Genomic DNA, 24,755 nt, shown 5'->3' with positions numbered 1-24,755 from the left:
CTTACCGACCAATTCCGTACATACCCCTGTGTTGAAACAGAAGCCTCGTCTATAGGTATGCTCGGTAGGTTGGTTCCCAAGGTGCAGTTATTCGTAGGAGCATGGTTCTCCCCCAAAACCTTCAAGATAATACACCTTAGTTCACACTCTTTTTCCTCTTCAGAGGTACCCAAAGACCCTTCATTAGTCTCGTGGGTAACATTAACATTCACATCATAAATCGCGTTTGTATTGCATTCAGTTCTCCAAACTCCCTTGTTTCCACTCCAGTCTACACTGCCCAGACCAGTATTCACTGTGATTTCAGATTTGTTGAGACCAGAGGGAACCATAGGGTGCCTTTCATAGTTCAATTCACTGGTGTAGCCAATAGAATTCATTACAGTGGGGTGCGATAGTTGTGCAACCTTGGGAACACTAATGGTAGTATGCCCTTCTAGATGTTTGGTTCCCCAGACACCCTTGAGGTTTGGGTTTCCTTTACTGAAGTCAAGTGAATGAGGGCCCTTAAAGATTTGATACATGACATCAGAATTCCTTTTTAATTCTTCACTCAAGGTATTTTCCCCTTCTATGAATGTACCCCTTTGAGTACATTCCCCATTAGATGTTTGTCCCGTCCCATTGGCGGTTAACAGAGCGTTATCCCTAGAGTTAGAATGAGTCAAAGTAGGATTCAAAAGCAGTCTTCGTTGACTAGCTATTGAGGATCCACTTTTCTCATAAATGTTTGCAACATTTTGTTTCTAGCCGCGTTATTTTTTTTCTTATTTTGCTTGGCCAATTTCTTACTTTGTCGTTTGGAAATTTTTACCTTGTAGACATCGTTGTTAGAGGTCTGTGAGGAATCATTTTTTTTCTTTGCCAAAATCAGCCTCGGGCTTTGTCTCATTAGTTAGGTTTTCAGAGAGCATGCCACCCCCAATTGTTTGTGTAGATGGAATAATAATTATCTCTTACGACAAAACAGTTTGTCCAGGACAGTGTTAGTGTTGTCCTTTCAATAGTTTTAAAACCTGAGCCATAATACTGGGGGTTTCACCATTTAGTACCTCAGCAAAAGACTTAGTTATATAATGAGGCATTTTTGAGAACTCTTTAGTTAGATTGGTCAGCACCTTTTTCTGTTTTCTCATTTCCGATAGGAGTAGTCTGTTGAATATGCTTAGTGTTTCAATAGAGTCAGAATCTACTCCCCTGTCGGAAACCAGGTTTTTGGGTATCGCATCAGGAGCAGACACATGCCCTATAACTCCATTGATGGACTAAAAGGTAAGTCAGCAAAGTTATCGTAGCAGAAACTGCTTTCCTTTAGCCCATTAGGATCCTCCATAACGACCTCACCCTCAGTGATGTTATCTCTCCCCACAATAAACTCAGGTAATTCCTCTTCTACAAAGAGTGGTTGCGAGGGATCGATGGCATCTTCTATTGTTTTACAATTTGGGGAACAATCCTGCGCACATTGGAGCAAAGCTTCTTCTTCGTCACTAAAAACCGGGAGAGGAAGAGCAGCAGCCCGTGCCAAACCTGCACGACGAGTGCTGACCGCATTGAAAAAATCAGCTCCGATGTCTTTCATTGGAAGGCCTGTTTTCTTTCTCCCCATCTTCGAATACACTTTATAACACACTTAAACAAAAATGACCCTTAGAGTACACTAGTAAGGAGTCAGTTAGGTCTGTCAAGGTAACACACGGGTATAACAGAACTATCAGTGTTACAGCTTTTCCTTACCCATTAAAGGACCACAAGGCATGTATGCTCAACAAGACGTAGTAAGTAGCAAATAATAGTGCTACGACGCACCTCGCACTGTTCACAGTGAACAGTAAAAAGTGCTTTCTGGTGCTTCACGGTGCACGCGCAGGTGCGCTGCACCCTGTGTATTTGTAAACAGAGAAAAGCACTTAGGGAAAGTAGAGGGCGGAGCCAGTGACGCTCGCTGTAAGAGGAAAAGAAAAAGAAAAGAGGTAAGGTACTAAGTTTACCTAGTGCTTTGTAGAGAAGTGCAATCTACAGAGTCCGTACAGAACAAGTCCAACAGAGTTTAGATAGAAACCAAACTCATTCTATTCACCTCCAGGCAGCGTGGTGTCACAGACAAAGACGTCGTCCTGGTGAAAACAATAGCAGCTGCATACAAACGAACAGCACTCCTTGCATACGTTCCTTCCGTCCAGTAAAAAGTGCTTTCTGCTGCTTCACGGTGCGCGCGCAGGTGCGCTGCACCATGGGTATTTGTAAACAGAGAAAAGCACTTAGGGAAAGTAGAGGGCGCAGCCAGTGACGCTCGCAGTGCAATGGGGCAAGTAGCATTCCAAAAATGATGAGTCCATGGCCCGGTCTGCAAACAGAAGAGCACAGGTGGTCGGGACTTAAGCGTGACTTTGGCGCACAAGGTACGCGCCTGCTGCGCATGTCCCCCCTTGTTGTTTGCTTTAGGGTGCCAGGACAGCCAACATCAGTGGACAAAGTCAAAGTTCTGATACTCTTCTTCTTAGAAAAATGTTCTTAAATAGTCAGTGTTATAAAGAGAAATCGCAGCAAATCAAGAGACGTCACCTTTAGAAAGCACAAGCTATAAAGCCAATGCAGGTAAGTTGAGGTCATCTTGGTGTAGGGTTAAATCGCAGTCCCAAAGATAAGAAGCACCCCCAAATGGCATAAGGATGATGTACCGCAAGCTCCACAGTACCTTTGAACTGAAGTTGTTCCAGCTGGATGCCTTCCTGTTGCAGTGCAGCAGATCCTGGTCCTTGGTCATGGTGACGAAAGGGAGGACATCTGGTTGGCCCCTACGGCAGCACTCGAAAGAGGAATTCAGCAGCAATGGATTTCCGTCGATGCAGCGGCTCTTTGTGGTTTTGGGGCCTTCTCCTCTGCGCCAGCGAAGAACGGAAAGCTCCGGTTAGGATTTCCTTGCTCCCTCGGTCCTGGATGTGGATTTCTTGGTTCTGTAGGGTCCTCTGGATGCCCAAGAAGATCTGGCCGGATTCGGACTTCGGAAGACAATGCGCTCACAGATGGTCGAGCTACCCTGGGTATTGGGCTTCTGCAGCCTTGGAAAGTCGCAGCAAGTCAGGGGTTGCACCCAAATAGTTTGTCTCAAGGCTAGTTGGTCCCACTGTTAGGCAAGATTTGATGCAATAACCCTGTGGGAGACTACACTAGCTTTGACCTATTAGTAATAGATAACCCCCCTATTCGAATTGGTCTGTACTACACAAGTTGGAAGAGTGACTCACAGCAGCCAGACCTATCTCAAGAGGGGTAAATGTAGCATCGAAATCCACACGCACAATTATCCAAATAACACTTAAACTCAAGGTTTTCTAGTAAAATAATTGTTTATTTAACGGTCCGTTTTAAATAAGCATTCTTTGAAAAGGGCAAAATGCAACAACACAAATATAATTCAAATGACTTTCTCAGAATTAAGTTAAAGCAAGTAGATACTCTTTAGAGATGCTTCATGCACACATCCTACACCCGGAGGGGACGCCACTAACTAGGACAGTATTGGTATTTATTTATCACTTTTGCACTTTGCAAAATTCTGAGGTTGGTAGAAAGGAAATGTTAAGGTAAATAAGGTATATAAGGTTATATTACTCACCTGTGGATTGTTTGTGCCTCTTCCCCAAAAGTAATGCTGTTGGCTTCACATTATTATTCCTGTTAGGACATGTATGAGTGTCCCCAATTGGGTCGTGCTTCCTCTTACCTGCTGTTAGCCTGCCCAAAATAAGTCTGCATAAGGTTATACTTCCCATTCAGTTGCTGGTAGCCCCTTCAAAAAGTATATAGGTTTTGCTTACCTTGAGTATAACTGTGTTATTCTAAAAAAAGTTAGTTATTGCTTCCCTTAGTCTGTGAACTGAAAAGCAACTGGAATTGAATATGCCCCAAGGTCCAACTACCCTAGAATAACTTTTATCCTGGGTCAGACTTGTAGGTTTATTCTGTCCCTAGAATAAGTGTGACACTATTCAGAAAAGTATATTGTCCCATTGTGATTTCTTGCTGTGCGTCACGCTACAGCTGTTAGGATCTACTAACCTTGTATTACTGTAAGTAATCTAAAAGTAACTATTGGTTTTGACTTCCCTAGAACTACTGTTAGGTGTTCCAAATAAGGTGATATGCTTTGGTATGTGCACCTTCAAGCATAGTGTTGTATTTTTATAATTGTGGTTATATATAATGTGATAGTACTTATTTCCCCCAAGACTTATCTGGGCCTACTTGTATTTAAATAAGCAATTTATTGTTTCAGTCTTTCTTTGGACTTTCTGTATTGCAATTTCTTTGAACTGATTCTACAGCCCTCTCTCCCTCCTAAGATAGGCCTGGCTGCTCTGTCTACGCTACCCTGAACTCAGGTGGTACAGCCTTATACCAAGAGTTGAGTCTTCTACTGCCTCAGTTGAATAGTTTTACTAAGCCCTTAGTTGGACTTCAGAGAAACTGTCCTCACAGTCTTTGAGGGGCTGCAGCGTGGCGAGGGAGCAGTGTTTCAAAGGAGCCGGAGTGAAGCTGCCTACATCCTGCTGGCGGCGTTCAGTGGAATGCTTGTTCCCTTGGGACATGTGCCGGCACCATGGGTGACTGAGGGGCAGGTGGTGAGACCCTGCCCTCAATCCAATGTATCCTGAAGGGGTTGCCTGTCAATGCAACGCTGCCCAGTGAGTTTTGTGAAAGTCAATGAGCGAGAAACCCGGGAGCGTGCTTGTGACTGCAGCGGAGTGGGAGAAAGGCACAAACTGTAAAGTAGCACGTAATGAAAAGCAAGCAACATATTGCAATGAGGCATGAAACATAAAGAAAGTGAAGAGTGTAAAGCGACCCGAAGCAGGAAAGCGAGAGAAAGTCCTCTTTTTGGGAGGGGTATTGTGGCACTTGTAGTGAGAAGCCATATATATGAGAAAGTTAAAGGTGTCTGGAACCCATGTAATAAAGAAGAAAATGAAGCCAGCGTTGTTTCACGAAAAGGCATAAAGGTGACGGTTAGGCAGGATTGGATGCAGTAACCCTGTGGGAGTCTACACCAGTCGTCTTCTTGGTATTGGGTAACCATCTATTGGTCTAGGTCTGTACTACACAAGGCGATAGTGACTGAGCAGCCAGACCTGTCTCAAGATGGGAAAATGTGAGCTGTAGAATCGAAATCCACACATACAAGTATGCAAATAACTCAAGGTTTTCTAGTAAAATAATGATTTATTTAACAGTCAGTTTTAAATAAGCATTCTTAAAGGGAAAAATGCAACACTAAATATACACTTCATAACACATACTCAGAATCAAGATCAGCAAGTAGATACTAGTTAGAGGTGCTTCATACACGCTTCCTACTCCCTGAGATGACTTCAATTACAAGGACAGTATTGGCATTCATATATCATTTTTGTACTTGGTACAATTCTGAGGTTGTGGAAAAGGTTGGGTAAGGAAAAAGGTGAACCTGTTCTCATAGCATGTGAGCACTTTTCAATCTCCCAAAGAAGTTTAGATAAAACCTTTCCCAGAAATACTTAGTGAAACCAATTTACCACCTATGAGGGACAGTTAGGATCAAAGTCAATGGGCTAGAAGAGTCTGCAGGGAGCCAGGACAGCCCAAGTCAATTTGGAACAGTCTATGGAGCTGAGCCACTTCTTCGATAGCAAAAAGTCTTGCACAAAGTTAAAGAATTTGTTTTAGAAAATCACTGTTGGGCCACAAGCTATTAGGCTTGTGAAAGTTAGAGCGGGAATCAACTCTAGAAAAGCAGCTACTGCAAGTCTCAACTGAGAAAAGCAAGCTACAGACAAAGAGGTAAGTACCCCTTAGTCAGAACAGTACCTTAGGTTAGAAGAAGAGGATCCAGCTGGCTCTGTCTTGGTTGCAGTGATGCAGATCCTGGGTTCCTGGGCCTCAGTCGTGGGGAGAAGAGGGAGGACGCCTCGAGGACTCTTGCACAGCAGTTTGTAGGTCGGCGACAGCTACGGCCGCTTTTCAATTCAGCAGCACTTACGTTTTCAGCGTGCGGTAAACCGCACCGCTGCGGATCTTGGACACTGGTAGGGCTTCCTTCACTCCTTGAGTCAGCACTCTGGTGAGGGGACTTGGAGCTGGTTTGTCCTGCTTGGGGAGGGTCATTGGGCGACTCCTCAAGATTTTTGCCGGCTTACAGACATTGCACTCGACTACGGATTTCTCGACCCCTGGCACTCTGCTCCAGCAGCAGCAAAGCAGTACCGCCAGTTGGGGAACGCCTTCCAGCAAAGTTCGTCTCAGGGTTAGTTGGTCCCACTAACCCAAGGGAAGAAGTCGTCCTCTCCAGAGCTTCTCTTATCAATTCGGAAAAGGAATTTCAGCACAGCAGCAGGCCTTCACCTGGCAGCTCAGCGGTCCAGGAGGATGCAGCAAGCTTCTCTTCACGGTGGTACTATTTGCCGGTAGCTGAAACTGCGAAGTGCAGCTGAACTGAAAAGAGCCCGTAGCTGCTGTTGACCTTTGAACTGCAGTGCCAGAGTCCTGCAGACATCCTCCCTCTTGTGCCCACGACTGAGGCCCAGGAACACAGGATCTGCAACAAGGACAGAAGCCAGCTGGATCCTCTACTTCTAACCTAACGTACTGTTATGACTAAGGGGGTACTTACCTCTTTGTAGCTTACTTGAATCAGTTGAGATTTACAGTAGCTTCCTTTCTAGAGTTATTCTAGCTCTAACCTTTCACAAGTGTAACATCTTGTGGCCCAACAGTGATTTTCTACAACAAACTCTGTAACTTTGTGCAAGAAATTTTGCTATCTAAGAAGTGCCTCAGCTCCATAGACTTTGTTGCAAATTGACGTTGGCTGTCCTGGCTCCCTGCAGACTCTTCTAACCCATTGACTTTGATCCCTCATAGGTGATGCATTGGTTTTAATTAATATTGCTGGGAAAGGTTTTATCTAGACTTAATTGGGAGATTGAAAAGTGCTCACATGCTCTGAGAACCAGTTAAACTTTTTCCTTCCCTTAACCTTGCCTTTCCACAACCTCAGAATTTTCCAAGTGCAAAAGTGATCTCTAAATGCCATTACTATCCTAGTAATTGAAGTCACCCCAGGGTGTAGGAACTGTGTATGAAGCATCTCTAAAGAGTATCCACTTCTCTTTATTCTGAGAACGTGTTATGAAGTGTATTTTTATTGTTGCACATGGCCCTTTTAAAGAAGGTTTATTTAAAACTGGCCGTTAAATAATTATTTTACTAGAAAGCCTTGAGTAGAAGTGTTATTTGGATACTTGTATGTGTGGATTTCGATGTTACAGCTCACATTTACCCCTCTTGATCAGTCTAGCTGCTCAGCTCACTCTACCAACTTGTGTAGTACAGACCTATACCAATAGGTGGGTTACCCAATACCAAGAGGACACGGCTGGTGTAGTCTCCTACAGGTTTACTGCATACAATCTTGCCTAACACCGTTTTTTTGACTGCATATCCTGAAGTCTTTCTGCTGTAACTCTTCTTCTGTGCTGAGGTACTGTGTTTGCTGGGGTATTTACTGCCTTAAGCCTTTGTGATTTCTGTAAAGCTTTGGAGTGTGTCTTGTTATTTGAGCCAGGCCCACTTTGGAATCCCTCTAGTGTGCCTTCTCAGAAGTCCCAGGGTCCTAACTAACTCTAAAGTGGTCTACTTGTTTTGCACAGTCTTCCCGAGGAACTCTGACTTTTCCTGCAACTGAACCCTTTCGCACCCTGCCTACAGCTTGCATCTAAACCACTAAGGCCCTTGTTCTGCCTCTGAGAGAACTTGTGCAATAGAATGTGGAAGGGCTGGATATGAAAAGGATTCTGGCTTGAAAAGTATAACACGTGTTTAAAAGTGTCTTACTTGTGAAAGAGTTGGTTGGCAACTGTAACTCTGAGAGTGAATAGCTACAAACGTTCTTACTTGCCTTGAATGTGTGTTGTGCCTTTCTGAAAAGTATACAGAAGGTTGTTTTACTCACCTGTGAATTGGTTGTGCCTCTTCCCAAAAGTAATTGTGTTGGCTTCACTTAATTATGTCTTTCAGAATATTAGTTTGCAAGTTCACCAACTGGTTCTTGCTTCCTCTGACCTGCTGTATAGCCTATCTAAACTAAGTCTGCCTTGGGTTTTACCTACCTTGAATAACATTGGACCATTCTTAGTGTAACATTGGGTTTTACCTGGTCTGTTTTATACAGATGCTAAAACAGTCTTAGGCTTATACCTACTTTTAAGTTGCTGGTAGCTCCATTAAAAAGTATATGGGTTTTACTTGCCGTGAATAGCTGTGTGCAATTCTTAATAAGTTACTGTGGGTTTTACTTACCTTGTGCCATCCCAACGTAAGTTGGAGACGTATTACTTACCTTAGTGTCTGTTCCACTGAGTTGAAAAGTAACTGGAATTGTATGTTACACCAAAAGGTCTTATTCGCCTAGTATAACTGTTTTATCCTGAATGTGGTTATAGGTTTCTACTGTTCCTTGAATGACTGTTCCACTATTCAAAAAAGTAAACTTGCAGGTTTGTGTAGCAAGTGATTTCTTAACCGAGTGTCACTGCACAACTGCTAGGGTCTACTGCCCTTGTGTTTACTGAAAGTAATCAAAGTAACTTATGGTTTTACTCCCCATGAATCGGTGTGTCCTATACTAAATGTGTTTGATAAGGTCTGACTTGCCTTGAAATACTGTTTAGTTTTCTGAACAAGGTTTATGCTTTGGTCTTTGTACTTTAAAGCATTGTCTTGTATTTTTGTGTTTGATTATTTGACCAAGTACTTATTCATCTTGCCCTAACTTGTATTTATAATAAACCTTTATTTTGTACACTGTCAATGTTTCTGTTGAACCCTTAGTATACGACAAGTTCTTTGTACTTTCCTACAGCCCTCTCTCCCTCCTAAGATCAGCCTGGCTGCTCTGTCTACGCTACCATATACTCGGGTGGTACAGCCTAATACTCCAAGTGGAGTCTTGTACTCTCTGTTGTATGGTTTTACTTCAGAAAAACTGTCCTAACAGTGTGCACCTTTACAAAATACAAGAAATTCAATAAATAAGACATAGTGGGGTCATTATATTCTCACGGCAAATCCAGCAAAATACCAGAAAACGGACTTACAAATACCGCCACTCAGTCCGGCGGTATTTCAGTCAGATTACTAGTGGTGGTAAGTCCCCATTTCATGGAGTCCCATTGGACTCCATTGGGGATTTTGCTGTTATTACAGATGGCGGTATTACCAGCACCTGTAATGCCGGCAATTTTTGCCAGTAAATTGGCGGAATAACCTCCAACTCTTAGCTGCATTAGTTTAGTTGAGTTTATTTACTTGTATAGCGCACCCCACCGAAGGGTATCTGGGCGCTTATGCTTGGGTACATGGTAGGTTACAGAAAAACTTTACAGTTAAAAACAACAAGATTCACAGATAATCAGTTTCAACGGATGAGGTGGGTTACAAATCACCTTGCAAGAAAGAACAACAAGATTCATAGAAACGGCTAAGCAGGCAATCATATTTACAAACAATAATACTTCTACAATATAATATCTAAATGTACGAGCTCTGTGCCGAGGTTGCCCATGCTAGATAGCCGTTTGAGCTAGGAGCCATGCTTTGGTCTTGGCTCTGAAGGACCAGAACGATGGCTCTGTTCTGTTGTCAGGGGGGAGGGAGTGCCAGCATTTGGCCGCTAACACTGGGAAGCGCCAGTTGTTTTTAAGTTCTAATTTGGAATAGTAAGTTGGTTGAGGTAGTTAGATCTTTTGGGTCTGTTGGACTGATGTCTCGAGAATTTAACTGTCAAGTAGTAGGGGCCGTGTTCGCCATGCACTTGTGGGTGATGACAAGCAACCATATGTGATTCTGTCGCGAATGGGTAGCCAATGAGCTTCTCTTCTAAAAGATGAGGTGACTGGAATGAGGGATATTTAGGGCCGATCTTAAGGCATTGTTCTGAAGAACTTGAAGTTTCTTTAGGTTCTGTGCGGATGACCCCAGAACTAGAGTATCGCAGTAGTCAAGCTTTGAGAGGATCAGTGCTCTAGCTAGAGTAATGCAGCTGTTGGTAGATGAGAAAGGCTTGCAGGCATTGATAAATTTGTTATTGTAAGCCGTGGAAGAGGCTATGGAGTTAACTTGTTTCTTTAGCGCAAGAGTGGAGTCTAAGTAGATCCCAGTGTTTTGACTTCATTTGAGCCTTTTATGGTGTTCCAATCAATGAAAGATGAAGCATAGCATTTGTCTAATTTGTTTAGTAGTTCGGTTTTATCACAGTTTAAACATAGACTGTGAGTGGCCATCCAGGCTTGGATCTCTAGAGGGATTTTGTTGATCATTTTGGTGTCTTTAGTATAGCATCCAGTGAGTGTGATGAGAATCTGGGTGTCATTGCATAGTTGGTGTAGGTGACACCCAGATAGTCGAGAGGGTCAAAGAGGAGCTTCGTAAATATTTTGTAAAGCGTGGGCGAGACACAAGATCCTTGTGGGACTCCACAATTGATGGGAACTGGAGGCACAGAAGCTGAGTGAGAAGACCCTGGTGGTTCTGTTAGAGAGAAAGGATTGGATCCAATTGGCTGCGCTTGGAGAAAATGCGGCTGCTGAGGTTAGGTGTTGAGTCAGGATTTTATGGTCTACCAAATCGTAGTCTGCTGATGGATCTAAAAGGAGGATGGCCAGCTTGCCTTTGTCTTTAAGTTCGTCCATCTGTATCTTTAGATCTAACAGCGCTGTCTCGGTCTGAACCTGGACTGCCGGAGACCTAGTAAATTGTCTAAGGTGTCTTTGGATTTGGCTGTAGGCTGCGCGGTTGAGAATTTTTAAGAGGAAGGTGACCGCTGTGATGGGCCTATAATTGGTAGGAGTATTAGGGTCTAGATTGGGCTTTTTTAGAAGTGGCATGACCCAGACTTCTTTGAGGTGATCAGGAACTGACAGTTTTTGAAGGATGAGTTTATCAGAGTTGTAATAAACAGGGCTAATTCTCTTGCACTGTCCTTGATGACCCCAGCAGGGCATATGTCACCCTGACAGTTGGAGGCTTTTATCCTAAGGATGCTATTTTCCACGTCTTTGATGGAAACTAGGGAGAATTGGAAGGGTGTTCACAGCGGATCTTCATGGTTGGAGGTCTGTGATATTGGAGCTGAGAGGTAAGTTATTTTTTTGTTTCTATTTTTGTTTGTAAAAGTGCAATTTTATCTTAGAGGGCCGCCTTTATATTGGCACACCATGCCGCATCTTTTGAGCAAGCATCAGTGAATGGACCCGGGGACTCTAGTTCCCTAAGGATTGTAAAAAGTTCCTTAGTGCTTGATTTAGCATTTTGGATTATTTCATTATATATTTCTTTTTTGGTTCTGAGGCTAGCTGCTTTATACGATGACGCAGCAGTTGCATATTTTTCCTTTTGGGTGGTGGAGGGGGTTTTCCTCAAAACAGTTTCAGCTGATATTTTTCTGGAGGTCAATCGCCACCTAACCGGCAAACTCCTAGTTGGCCGGTGCAATAATGTGCCAGTATAGGTTTATACTGTCACATTATTACCGCACCGGCCAACTCGTAATGACCCTCTATAGTCTCCTGGTACTGATAGTCTTGGGGACTGATCCGTTCCCCCTTATATCTGAGTATAAAGCAAGAAAAGTTAAGCTCTGGGCTTTACTTGCCTCCAAATGTTGGGTCAACAGTCACAATAGCAAAAAGAATGGGTGTCCCATAGAAGTCTATGGGAGTACAGTAGCAACACGAAAATATGTCCTCACTATCACGGAGGACCGATGTTCTGTTGCAGATGGATTGGGAGTTCCGGGGGGCCAGAGTGAGATTACTCCAGGGGAGTGGGGGGGGGGGGGGAGAAGTAGATAGTGGAGTGACTGGTAGAACACTGGCAGGATTGAGGAGGTTACAGTGGGGGTGGTGTGAAAGAGAGGATTCTCTAGGGTGCCAGAGAGAGGGGGCGAGCTGTGGGGTGGTGGGGCAAAGCATGGTGATAGTCGGTGGCCCTATGAGAGAGTCGGGGAGATGGAGAGGTAGGATGGGCAAGAACATGGTGAGGTGACGGGAGTAACGGTTTCGATGGGTGGAGGATAAGGACTAGGGATATGCCAGAAGGAGTAACAGGAGGTGGCGCTTAATTTGTTGTCCAATTAAGTAGGCCAGCGATGACCAATAGTACAGCTCTATTATAAATGGGCCAGTTGCCACCAACAGTAGGTTAAATAGGCTGGCCGTCTACCGTCTCGGCTGACTAGGTTGGGATGCAGTCCTACCACATGTGATGAGCTTCCCACACCAGGCACTACACACACATCGGTGTTCGTATTTAAGACTTGATGAGCAGGCACTAAACCCTGCTCCTGGGCATGTGGCATCACCCAGTAGGCAGGAGCTTCCTCTAGGAAGCCAGGAGCGTCTACATAGCATGACACAACCTCATTTCTGCAGGACTTGCAAACTAATTTTGGATTAATTATTTATAATCCATTGTGCTTATTGTCTTCTAAATATGTGCTAATGCTTCTCTGCACACGTTCTGAAAGGGTTGTTACTAAGATACCAGTTAGCCTGGGGAGCTAAAGGTAGCTCCTGGTAGCTTATGGTGTCAAGTGAAACCAGGCTCTCCTAGACTAGAAGCAGGAGCTAAATAGTGCAGTTACGGACCCTGCCCATTGGTATTCGCCTTTCTGCCTTTGCACGTCTTCAGCAAGGGTGCTACTGCTTGCAACTTCCCTGTCAGTCCTCTAATGGTAAAGCTTCCTTACTGCTGCTTTGTCTCCTTACAGTAAACAAGCTTTGGTGTACAACTGCACCGGCTGCGGTACCTTCCACCTGCAAAGAATGGGCAAAATGACCAGCCACGGAAGCAAGTGAGTGAACTCGGCCACCAGGCATTGCATATGTAGCGATCCAGATGTTGGGTGGGGGGGCGGGGGTTGTTTATTATGGCGCGTTTCTTCTTGCCCCACATTGGCAGTCGGCTATCCTTTGCACCAGACCAAGATGGTGAAACCCGTGGCTGCAATCTAGCCTTCTCTGTGCTGTTAAGAAAGGACATGTTTCCCATCGGCTGCACAGCAGGCAGGTAGCTATGGTTTTTACACCAAAATCCAGGCAGAAGCAGATGCTGTGGACATTTCTGTTAAGGTCCATCTGTGGCAATGTGCACCCAATCCCCACTTCAACCTGTGCTCCGATTCCGAGGTTGGAATTCTCAAAAAGGGTCTGTGTGGTTGGTAGATCATAAGTGGGGATGCCCCCCCTCCCTATTCTCTCCTCCACCCACATTATGGCCTCTCCCATTACCTAGATTAATCTGTATTTTGACTTTCAGTAAGGCTCATAGGAAGCACACCTCTTTGCACATGTATGCCAGAGCCGATCCGCTCCACGCCTCTATGGTGAGAATTTAGAGGGTTTGTATCCATGTTGATTCTGTAGAGCTTTGCAACTGACTGTTGCAAAACAAGACTTCTTTTCTCTTTCCCTTCATTTCGCCCCTTATTTGGGTGGAGATTCTTGGCCTAGAGTTGCAGATTCTTTCCACTCCGCAATTATCTGTTGCTTATGCGTTGGTCGTGTCTGGCTATAATGGTGGTTGTTCTTGCAATGAGTTAACTCTGGTCCAATTGGATTAAAATGCTGCCTTAGCAAAGGTCTTGTCATTGCACTTTGCGTCCTTGGCACTCTCTACAGAGAGGCCATGGACTGAGTGGGTATGGAATGGATTCTGGCCTGGCCTTTAACTATAGTACTGAATGTGAGGCAGCACCACTGGGGCCATCAGGCCGGATTCCCAATTGATGAAGCTGGAAGCGCTGCTGGGAATGGAGATGGCCGAGGTGACAGCGTGTAGCAATCTATTTCCCTAAATAGTGTTCAGAATACATCGGGGGCACGGCGTCCAGGTTATACTACACAATAAGAGCTTGATTTTGCAGGGTTGATAAAAATAATTCTGACAGGTCAATGTTCACGTCCTATTTCTGACTTTACATTGTGTGGTCTAGTTTAGTCCTAACTGCATCCCTACATTGCCCCCGGACCCCCTAAATCCCAAGACCGCAATCATATCTGGTTTGTGTTACCTGGTGTCACTCAAACTTCCTCACAATGGCCTGTATAGAGCACCCCATGTTCAAGATGTTCTGCTACTCTGAGTGCAACCACCTGCTCTGAAGCTCGGGGGTATGATAGATCAAACGCATAAAAACACACATCTAATGTTAAAGATAACATTTAAATCATTACTGTGCCACATGACAGGATCGGCTTCATCCAGAGGTCAGATATCGATATCGGATAGTAAGCCATATTAGTCATAGAATCCTCCTTACTGTGCCACATCCAGAGGTCTGATATCGGAGGGTAAGCCACATTAGTCCTAGAATCCTCCTTACTGTGCCACATCCAGATGTCAGATATCGATGGTAAGCCACATTTTTCTTGAATTGTGGCATAATTTTGTCTTCTTCTTTTGTCCAAAGCTACAAGTATTCGGCTGGATCGGGACCCCCGGTGGGAACAAGCTGTGACTACTGCCAGCAGAAGCACCAGGTAAAATTAATATAGGACCCTCACCATCTCGCAAAGATGCCCCAACTGAGCTCCCATCACAACCATTTCATTAATCCAGAGGTTGCTCCGGAATATTTCTACAGCTATGCCAGCTTGTGATTTCAGTCTACAAAGTGAAATGTTGATTGGCTAAGTAGTACTGTTTTCTCAGGGTGGGTTTAATCTCTGCAAATAAACTATACACAGATTCAGTAAACAATGCATTAAAAACTCCATTATCCGGCACCTGTGGAAAACCAGTTCATTCCTCCATAAGAGAACACATCTGGGAATGGTCAGAAGAATGTTCCTACCTCACAGGAAGAGTGTTGCGCACCAAGGGGTGCTGTATATGCACATTCAGACCAAAATCAAATGTTCCACACTTGCAGCATTGCAATGTTTTCTAAAATATATTTCATACATTTCTATTTCCACTGAAAGTTACATTCATCAAATGTATTAAACTGTGTGGATAACCCTAATGAAAAAGCATTTTCAAAGCCAACACTTTGGGCCTTTTGGGTAGGCTTGGGTTAGGCATTTGCCTAGGTAATATTATGCACTACCTGGCCATAAGATTGCAACAGCTGTAAAACATTGTGATTACCTGAACATATGCTAGCAGTGCTTGGCAAATGCTTATTTTTTATTTATTTTTGAGTTTTCGATTATACAACAAAGGAAATCAGAAAATAAATCTGAATAAACAGAATAAACTAGGCTGAGCTCCCGGATCTAGGCGCTTTGGACCAACTTGATGACTTCTGTCCATGGAATGATGGTTTCCTCTTCATTGTTTAATAAATCCTTAAAAACCCCAGTGACTTCCTCTCTCAAAGCAGAGTCTGACACTGTTTCTGGAATGTTCCATATGCGAATATTGGAACGCCTGGATCTGTTTTTCAAATCCTCAAATTGCTGCTCGACATTATAAGTTGTCCGTGCTAGTTGTTCCAGGAGCACCTCTGACTTCGAAGAATCCTGTGCCAGGTCTTGTAATGCCTGCTTGTTTGTATCTGTTCTTTCCTCCAGAGATGAGATATCCTTTCTAATGCCTGCCAAATTGTGTTTGCAAGGAAGCTGCCACCTTTTCCTGAAAAACCTGGAAGCAGCGCTCCATATCTTCTTTTCAGGCCGCCTAATCTTTCTAAAATGTCCTGGTGTGCTTTGTCCGATTCGACTTTGTTCCGATTTCTACACAGGTCCGCCCACCTGAGCCAGCAGCTGCTAATCGAATTAACAGTACAAGTGTGGATGTACATGCTTTTCTTCGGCCCTTAGGTTCTGACATTGACCACAAGCGCACGCAAGATTATCCTGTTACTAATAATGACGACTCTGCAGCATCCTGTATTTCCAAGTTCTCACCTCTCTTATAGCTATGCGCCGATTAGATTACTACCTTACTTGTGTCCCGATAAAAAATGAAGGGATAATACTCCCGTAAGAATTGCACCACTAATTTCTGCCGTTCTGCATTTTCAAACTCTGGTAGCCTAAGTGATTCTCAACTGTTGACAGTCTTGGAGTGGAGCGAGTAACTTATAGAAGTGATCGAAATTCTTCTCAATAAAGCCACTCCTAATACCTGGCTGTCTGTCCCCCTGTCTTTTTTTTTTAACATTCAAATTCTCTCCTCAGAGGTTCAAATTTGGTTCCTGTACAGGCTATACATGGTCTATCCCTTCTGGTGCAGTGTTACATTGATCTATGGACTTGTGCCTAGAGTCTCAGGATGCTTGATGAACTAAGTTCCAGCAAGAAGAGTATTACTTGTTGTGGTCGTTAGTAGAGCGCAGTCGGTCGCTTTATTGTGCTGTGTTGACTCTAGGGAAGAGTCTTTATACCAACAGCTGTGCCGAGAAGTGCATCTGATAAAAAGGATCATGCGCCGGAAGACATAAACAACTTGGGTGGGGGCTTGCCAGTGACAGTAGTGTTCCTCGGTCTGCCAGCACTTAAACAAGTGCACACATGGGTGTTGCCCCTCAGCTCCTCATCTGCAGTCACTGCGCTGTCCCTCGGATCCTTACCGGCGTCCGGTCTGAACAGATGCTGGTATGCTCAGGTGTTGTCCTTCAATCCTGCGTATCTCCAGCACGCGCCGCTCTTCGCTTCAGAACTCCAAACGGTGCCAAAAGCAGGAGAAGGGCATCTGATTCAAAGGTGCTTGTGTTGGGAGACCATCCACATTCTTGTTCCGTCTCGCAGGGAGACGGTTCCCTTTCAGCTCTGCTCAAGTTTTCAGTTGCAACGGACACACGGCTCTCCGTTCATACCCATCTCTGCTCTAGTACGACTGTGTAGCACAGTAGTGTTGTGGCTAAGGTGCTCCTACCTCGCGGAACACTCGGACATCCTGATTCACTTTAAATGCATCGTATGAGGCGCAGAGCCCGATCTGCTGCGTCTTCACAGCTTGGCGGCAATCTTGGATCTCGGCAAATGCTTATTTAATACCTAGGCATAAGCCCCAACTGCTGGATTTCTCAAAACTTGTTTTTAGAGGACTTCAGTATAAGAAATAGTTAATTATAAAGCTTATGATGGCATACTTGGGGGAAGACATGTTTATTGCACCATGTATTTTTGCAACTATGTAAACATATGTAACGTTATCTGCAACTTTTATCTGTAAGAAAAGTGCCCAGATGCCTCTGGGCTTGGCGCGCTATATAAGCAACAAAATAAATAAAAATCAGATGTATTTGCCATTTACTGCTAAAATTAAGCCATGAACTCTCAGCTAACGGCCTAGAAATACCTGCCAGGCTAAAGTCTGATGTTTCGGATTGATGGATTGAGCTCATTGAGATCCCAGGAGGAGGGTCAGGTAGTGAATGGGAATGGCCATAGGGATTAGCATGGTCATGGGCCGTCAAGGTGATTGGTACATACACAACCAAACGCCTACGAGCTGTGAGTCCCTCACACGCCATCTCCCACCTAGCTGTACTCTAGTGCTATTGTTTCTGCTTCTAGTTGGCGCTGAAGCACCAACTAATAGCCCAAATAAAAATAGACCTATTTGCTGAAATTGAGATGGTGTGTCAAAGCCTTCAGACAAAGTATTTTAATTGTGGAAGAAGGTATTGAATTGTGCAGCTGTTTTTAATATTTAAACCCTTTCCTAGAACACCACAGTGGTGTTTCTGCTGGTAGCTGGCTGCAGCTAGGGGATCTGAGAGCCAGCCTGAAAGTTCAGGGATACACTGTGAAAGCTCAGCGTTGTATTGTTGAATAACCTTGTGTGATGGCACTCTATTAATATTGCTGCCAAATCTTCTAAATGTTTTCATTTTTTGGTTCATTCATAAAATGTCAACCTACCTTTTTAGAATGTGAAGCACCTCAATGATCCAGGAATAGTATTTGTGGACTGATTTATGGAGGCGTTTTGGGGGCGGGGGGACTGTGGGGGTTACTAAATGCTAAATGTGGCCGTACCTGCAGAGGTTAATCATTTGGGCTGCCCCACAGTGCACACGTTGCCATCATCTGCTGTTTCTCTCCTCCAGCTGGGCGGGCCCATCTGGGCTGAGTCCATCCATAGCACAGACTTTGTCCAGAAGGTTCTGACGGCCGTGGAATGCAATCCCAAGAGATTTAAGACCACAGGACGGATCCAGGGTATGCTGAGCATGGTGACTGAGGTAAGTCGTGGGTTGGAAAGAGCAACGATTGTCAGCTGTGGTTGTTACTCCCATTAAAGTTAGTGTCTTTTACATCCTACCTTTGGAAGCTGGGAGTAATGGAGCTTTTGTAAAGGGTAAAACATGTATTCTCGTTCTGAATGGGAGCACGCGTAGGTAGGTAAAGGCATGAGACCTAGGAGGCTGCCTCTGGCAGTCTTCAGCAGATGCAACCAATCCCAGCATATAAGTGGAAGAGTGATAGTGTGAGAGTGTGTCGCCCGTACAGCCCTCCTAACTCTTCTCTGGATTTCACGCTGTTACAGGAGCTGTGCGATGTCCCCCTCTACTATGCTCTAGATAACCTCAGCGGCGTCATACACTGCAGTACCCCTTCCTTGCTACAGTTCAGGTGAGCCTCCACTCTTTTCATCTCTACTTTCCCCTTGGTGCAGCATCTTCTGACGTCTCTGATCCCATCCAGTGTCCCTCCATTACATTTCTAGGTCTGCAATCCTGCACGCCGGATACAGGGTGTCCCTGTCACATGCATGCAAAAACGCAATCAAAACGGACGCCCCGCCTACGGTCATCTGGGACATAATGCGCTGCTGGGTAAGTAGGACTTGATGGCAATTCTCCTACTAGTAGTTTCATTGCTGAAAATCATGCTAAAAGTGGGTTTCCACAGCTGAACTGGGGGTGCCACCCTTAAAAATAGTGTCTGATAAATAGATTTCAAAAGCAAAAATCCAAGGTGTTAAAATTGATATTCTGCTCCAAAAGAACTGGTTAGCTTTTCTCCACCCTGTTGGTGGACAGGGAAAAGGGTGCACGTCTAGGTTGTTTGACAGCCAGAGTAGGTATGTCTAGTGACCCATGAACTGTCCACATGAAGGTCTTTCTAGAGATGGTATGTAAAGAACAATAGAAGCAAGAGCTTGACCGCTGTAGATTTCTAGCTCGCCCTATTGGGTTGCTTACCTTGCTCCCCATTCAGCTGACCTTACACTAGTGCGCTCCAACCCCACCCCACACCCCTCCTCCCATATCCCCATACCCCTGTTCCTGGCTCTTCTAGGATGTCTCCAAGATTGCAGATGTTAGGGAGAATGTTCAGTTTAGTGCTTAATTTCTTCTACTGCAGAGACCCCCAGCTCTTTTGCTGAATTTAGGACTTTTTAATTTTAACCCTGGAGTGATACCTTTTCTCACGCTCTCATGTGTTTTGACCTGATTTGGATTATGTGTTTCCACTGTTTTTGGACTCTGACAAACTCAATAGGCATCTACTTTTTTGTATGGTGAAACGCAGAACCTTCAGTGAAGTGTCACAGAGAAATCCTTTTAGATTCCTCATAAGTTTTAAATATCTTTTCTTGTGCAAACTACTGTTCTCAAGAATAGTAAAGTGAAATTTACTTTACTTGCCTTTTCTTTTTGTAGGTCCAGCACACACCATTTTATGTGGAGTGCTGGGGGGTTACCTAGTAGCCCCTTATCTACATTCTCATGTAACATTTTTATGTTACCCTCAATACTTGAAATGGCTAGTGGCTTAATTGTTCCTACCATTGTGTTTTTCTACCGCAGACTGGACCCTCAGCTGCAGTACAGCACCCATGGAGGACCATTTTGTCAAAATGGCCCCTGACTTCTGTTTTTGCCATTTTCTGTTTGTGAGGTCTTCCTTGGGTTTTACTCTGTGCGTCAAACCAGATTCAAGCCCCTGTTTGTCTTGCCTTTGGGGGGCGTCAGCCCTCAAGCCCGCCTCTGGCACCATTGTGTCTGGAAGGACAGGATGTGAGGGAGGGCCCTGAATCTCCCCTGTCCTTTGTCTCTAGGAATGCCTGAATGCAACCAGTGCTGATTGGCTGTCTGGCTGTCCTTTCAGGACAAACGCCCTGTTTTGTGATTGACAGCCTAGGCTGTGCATGATTGGGAGAAACCTGCTTAAAAGGCGAGTGTTAGGCAAGATTGTATGCAGTAACCCTGTGGGAGACTCTACCAGCCTTGTCCTTTTGGCAATATGGACCCAACCTTTGGTATAGGCCTGTACTACACACATTGGTAGAGTGACTGAGCAGCCAGGCTAATTTCAGGAGGGGTCAATGTGAGCTGTAGCAATGAAATCCACAAATACAAGTAGCCAAGTAACACTTACACTCAAGGTTTGGTAAAAGTAATTATTTATTTAAAGGTAGTTTTTTTAAAAAAGAGCCATATATGTGGCAATCAAATACACTTCAAAATACTTTTCCAGAATCAACACAAAGCTAATAGATACTTTTTAGAGATGCTTCTTGCACACTACCTACACCCCGAGGTGACTTCACTAACTAGGACAGTAATGGCATTTATATATCACTTGTACACTTGTAGATTCTGAGGTTTCACAGAAAGGAAAGGTTAAAGGAAGAAAAAAGGTTAAGCAGGTTCTCAGAGCATGTGCGCACTTTAGATCTTCCAATGAAGTCTAGATAAAAAAACTTTCCCAGCAATATTAGTTTAAAACCAATTTATCACCTATGAAGGACAGTAAGTACCAAAGTCAAATGGACTAGAAGAGTCTGCAGGGAGCCAGGATAGCCAAAACCAATTGGAGCAAAGTCTATGGAGCGGAGGTTCTTCTTAGATAGTTAAAGTCTTGCACTAAGTTAGAGAGGTTGTTGAAGAAAAATCACTATAGGGTCACAAGCTATTACACCTGTGAAGGGTAGAGCTGAAATCAAAACTAGAAAAGCAGCTATTGCAAATCTCAACTGAGAAGAGCAAGCCACAGACACTGAGGTAAGTACGCCCAATCAGAACAGTACCTTTGGTTAGAAGAAGTGGTCCAGCTGGCTACTGTCTGGTTGCAGCAATGCAGATCCTGAGTTCCTGGGTCTCAGTCGTGGGGACAAGAGGGAGGACATCTGGGGACTCCTGCTGAAGGAGGTTTGCGGCAGCTACGGCTGTTTTAGGATCCACTTCACTTTGCATTTCAGCGCTTGGTAAACAGCACCACCACATATCCTGGATCCTAGTTGGGCTTCCTTCACTCCTTGAGTCCTGCACTCTGGTGAGGGTACTCTAGCTCTGGTTGTTCTGCTTCTGGAGGATCCTGGTGCGATTCCTGGAGCTTTTGGCTAGATCAGACGTTGCACTCGATTACGGATTTCTTCACCCCTGGCACTCAGTTCCTGCAGCAGTAAAGAAGTACAGCCAGTCTTGGAAGGTGGTCCAGTGGAGTTCGTCTCAGGGTTAGTCGGTCCCACTAACCCAAGGGAAGAAGACGTCCCTTCCGGAGCTTCTCTTGTTGATCAGAAAGAGGAGTTTCAGCACAACAGCAGGCTTCACTGGGCAGTTCAACGGTCCAGGAGGATTCAGCAAGCTTTGGTCACAGTTTCTTCGGGTTGTTCTTCCCAGTGGTCGACTCTGCCTTCAGCCCCAAAACCCTTGCCTTTAAGTGGGTTCCTCCCATTCGTGCACAGCCTGGCTGTCCCTCAAACAGCAGAGTGGCTGTCCTGCAAGGGCAGCCAGCCAGCCAGCCAGCCGGTCAGGGCTGGGTGTATTCAGGCATTCCTAAAGACAAAGGACAGGGGAGTTTCGGGAACCTCCCTTGCTTCCTGCCCTTCCAGACAGAATGGAGCCAGAGGTGTGTTTTAGAACTGAAGCCCGCCAAAGGCAAAATGAACAAAGGGCTCAAATCTGGTTTGGCGCGCAGAGTAAACCCCAAGACAGACCTCAAAAACAGAAAATGGCAAAAAAGAAGACTGGGACATTTTGACAAAATGCTCATCCGTCGGTGCTATACTGCAGCTGAGGATTCAGCCTGTGGTAGAAAAGCACAATGGTAGGAAAATTAAACCACTGCCACCAGCCATTCAAAGTAGTGAAGGTAACATAAAAAATGTTACATGAGTAGGTAGGATAAGGGGCTACTAAGTAACTCCCCAGCACTCCACATAAGAGGGTGTGTGCTGGAACTATAAAGAGAAAAGGTTAGTGTTAGGGAGAATTCACAGAAATGTGCTAATTCCCTCCACCTTAGAGCCCCCCCCCCCCAGCAACTTTGCTGGATTTTGAGGACTTGATTTTTTTTAACATAGGGGGAGTGAGATCCCTTTTTCCCACTCTCTCGTATTTTAATGTGATTTTGTACACTGTTTCTTTTGGTTGTGGAGTCTGACAAACTCCATAGGCATCATCTTGTACATTGTGTCACACAGCACCTTCAGTGCAGTGGCACAGGGAAGTCTTTCAGATTTCCCTAAGGTTTCAATACCTTCTCTTGGATAAACTACTGTTTCCAAGAGTAGTAAAGTAAAATTGACTTTACTTACATTTGTAATTTTCTAGACCCAGCACACACTATCTTACCATAGGGTGTTGGAGGGGTACCTAGCATCCCCTTTGTCTAGCTTCTCATATAAAAATGTGTATGTTACCCTTTACTCACTGAATGGCTGGTGGCAGTGGTTTCGTTTTTACTACCGTGGTTGTGCATTTACCGCGGGCTGCCTTCGCAGCTGCAGTAATGCACTCATGGGTGCCATTTTTGTCAAAATGGCCCGGTCTTCTTTTTTCACCATTTCTTTGTGGAAAGGGCCTTCTTGAGATTTACTCTGCGCGCCAAACCAGGTTTGGTCCCATTGTTTGTTTTGCCTTTGGCGGGATTCACGAGTGAAGCCTGCCTCTGGCTCCAACTCCCTTTGCTTTGTCTCCTAGGAGACCCAAATGAACTCTGTGGTGACTGGCCGGCTGACTGTCCGGCAAGGACAGCCACCCTGTTGGGTGACTGACAGCTAGGCTGGATTGAATGGGAGAGAACTGAATGAAGGGTGAGTCTTTTGGTTTGGATGGCATAGTCAACCACTGGACAAAGGAACCGAAGAAGAACTTGAACTTGCAACTCTCGGACCGTTGGTTTGCCCTGTGAAGCCCCGCTGCAGTACCGAAATGCCAAGTTTGCATCGACAGAGAAGCCCCTGCAAGGACGACTTCTCTTCTTGAGTTGATGGGATCAATCAACTCCAAAGTAAGCCATCTGGACATCCATCTCGGAGCAGGTTGAATTTCCACAGAGTTGCTGCTGGAAACCGCATAGCCATGGAGAGGAACACCAGATTTTGAGCGTTGCTTTTAAGCTGGCCTAGAGCCCCCACAAGAGAATCCGGGACCCCAGAAGCAAGGAAAGTCCATCTCGACAGCCAGGAACTGCAGTGTTGCTATTTGTGGTAGACGCCAGGAGCTGAAACACTGAACAGCCACTGAAAGGGAAGTTTGCCCGTTGTAAGTTTTGACCGTCCCAGTGCATTGCTGGAGTCCCCCGACGTCCTCCCTCTTGTCCCCACGACTGAGGCCCAGGAACAGTGAGATCCGCAGAGCTGCACAGGAGCAGGAGTCATCCACTGCATCTTTTCTTCATTTTAAAGGTACTGTACAAAGTCTGAGAACTTGCCTCTTGCTGTAGAGTTGCTTGCATCTTCTACTACTCACAAGTCTAATCAGCTTGTGGCCCTACATTCTTTCTTCAAAGACTTCTAAAACATTGTGCAAATACTTTCTACTGACCTACCAGAAGTGCTTCATCCTATTTAAGACTTATGCCCATTGACTTTGCCTCTTCCACTGAATGACTCTTATTGGGGGGGGAATCTGAAAGTATTTGCCTGCTTAAGAATATTTGTGGTCTCATATTTGTTCTAAATAATCTTTTCCTTTGACTTATTACTATATGATCCTAAATGCAACAGTGATATATTAATGTCCCCAGCACCCCTAGCAATTGAAGTCACCTGAGGGTGTAGGGCGTGTCTGTGGGCCATCCCAAAAGGGTATCTACTGATTTAGAGATATTAAGAGTGACTATATAGGCTGCGGATTACTGAGGAGGAGTGGGTAGAAATGGTGTAGTGGGAAAAGGAAGAGGAAAGGATTTTGTGCGTTGAGATGGGGATGAAGAAAAGAGGGGTGTCTGTGTGTTGTTGGTGTTTGTGTGTATGTTCTATGTTACATGTTTTTATTGGTTTTTATTGACTGTTGTATTTTGCTCTTTTATTATTTACAAAAATGAATATTTTCTTTGTATGTCAGAGGGATCATTTGATTATGCTGTTTGTTTATTGATATGTTCTTTAATTGAATAATTTTGATTTGTGTTCTCTGGTTCACTATTCCTCTCTGTATTTGATTCTTCTGTGATTTAATTTAATGACATACCAATAAAGAGATTTAAAAAATAAAAAATGTTCTAGTGTCTATTTCATGAAGTGTATTTGAGTGTTACTATTATATTGCTCCCTTTTGAAGAAGGCTTAGTCTAACTCACTGATAAATAAATTAATAATTGTTTATTCAAGAAACCTTGAGTGTACGAGTTTATTTGAATACCCGTAACTGTAAATCTCTGTGTAACTCCACTAAAGCTCACATTGACCACTCTTGAGATAAGCCTGGCTGCTCAACACGGTACCGGAACTGTGTAGTACAAGCTTGTACCAAAGGTTGGGTTTCCTCTACCAGTAGTCAGTGTTTGTATTGTTCCCAGAGGGTACTGCAT

At 44.5% G+C, this 24,755-nt stretch overlaps 1 protein-coding gene across 1 annotated transcript in view; it reads left to right on the top strand.

Moving 5' to 3' along the window:
- Window positions 1-24,755, top strand: part of TRMT1 (tRNA methyltransferase 1) — a 298,762-nt gene that overhangs the window by 208,851 nt on the left and 65,156 nt on the right. The window contains exons 8-12 of the mRNA XM_069604303.1: window positions 12,806-12,889; window positions 14,507-14,576; window positions 18,098-18,232; window positions 18,538-18,623; window positions 18,718-18,826. Of these exons, the coding sequence (XP_069460404.1) occupies window positions 12,806-12,889; window positions 14,507-14,576; window positions 18,098-18,232; window positions 18,538-18,623; window positions 18,718-18,826 (484 nt within the window). The remainder of the gene's footprint in view (window positions 1-12,805; window positions 12,890-14,506; window positions 14,577-18,097; window positions 18,233-18,537; window positions 18,624-18,717; window positions 18,827-24,755) is intronic.

The sequence above is a fragment of the Ambystoma mexicanum genome, chromosome 3q, assembly GCF_040938575.1.
Source record: "Ambystoma mexicanum isolate Mex_15411 chromosome 3q, UKY_AmexF1_1, whole genome shotgun sequence".
Taxonomy (NCBI): Eukaryota; Metazoa; Chordata; class Amphibia; order Caudata; family Ambystomatidae; genus Ambystoma; species Ambystoma mexicanum.
Note: the sequence above shows the minus strand (reverse complement) of the source record. Positions and strands in the feature narration are given on the sequence as shown.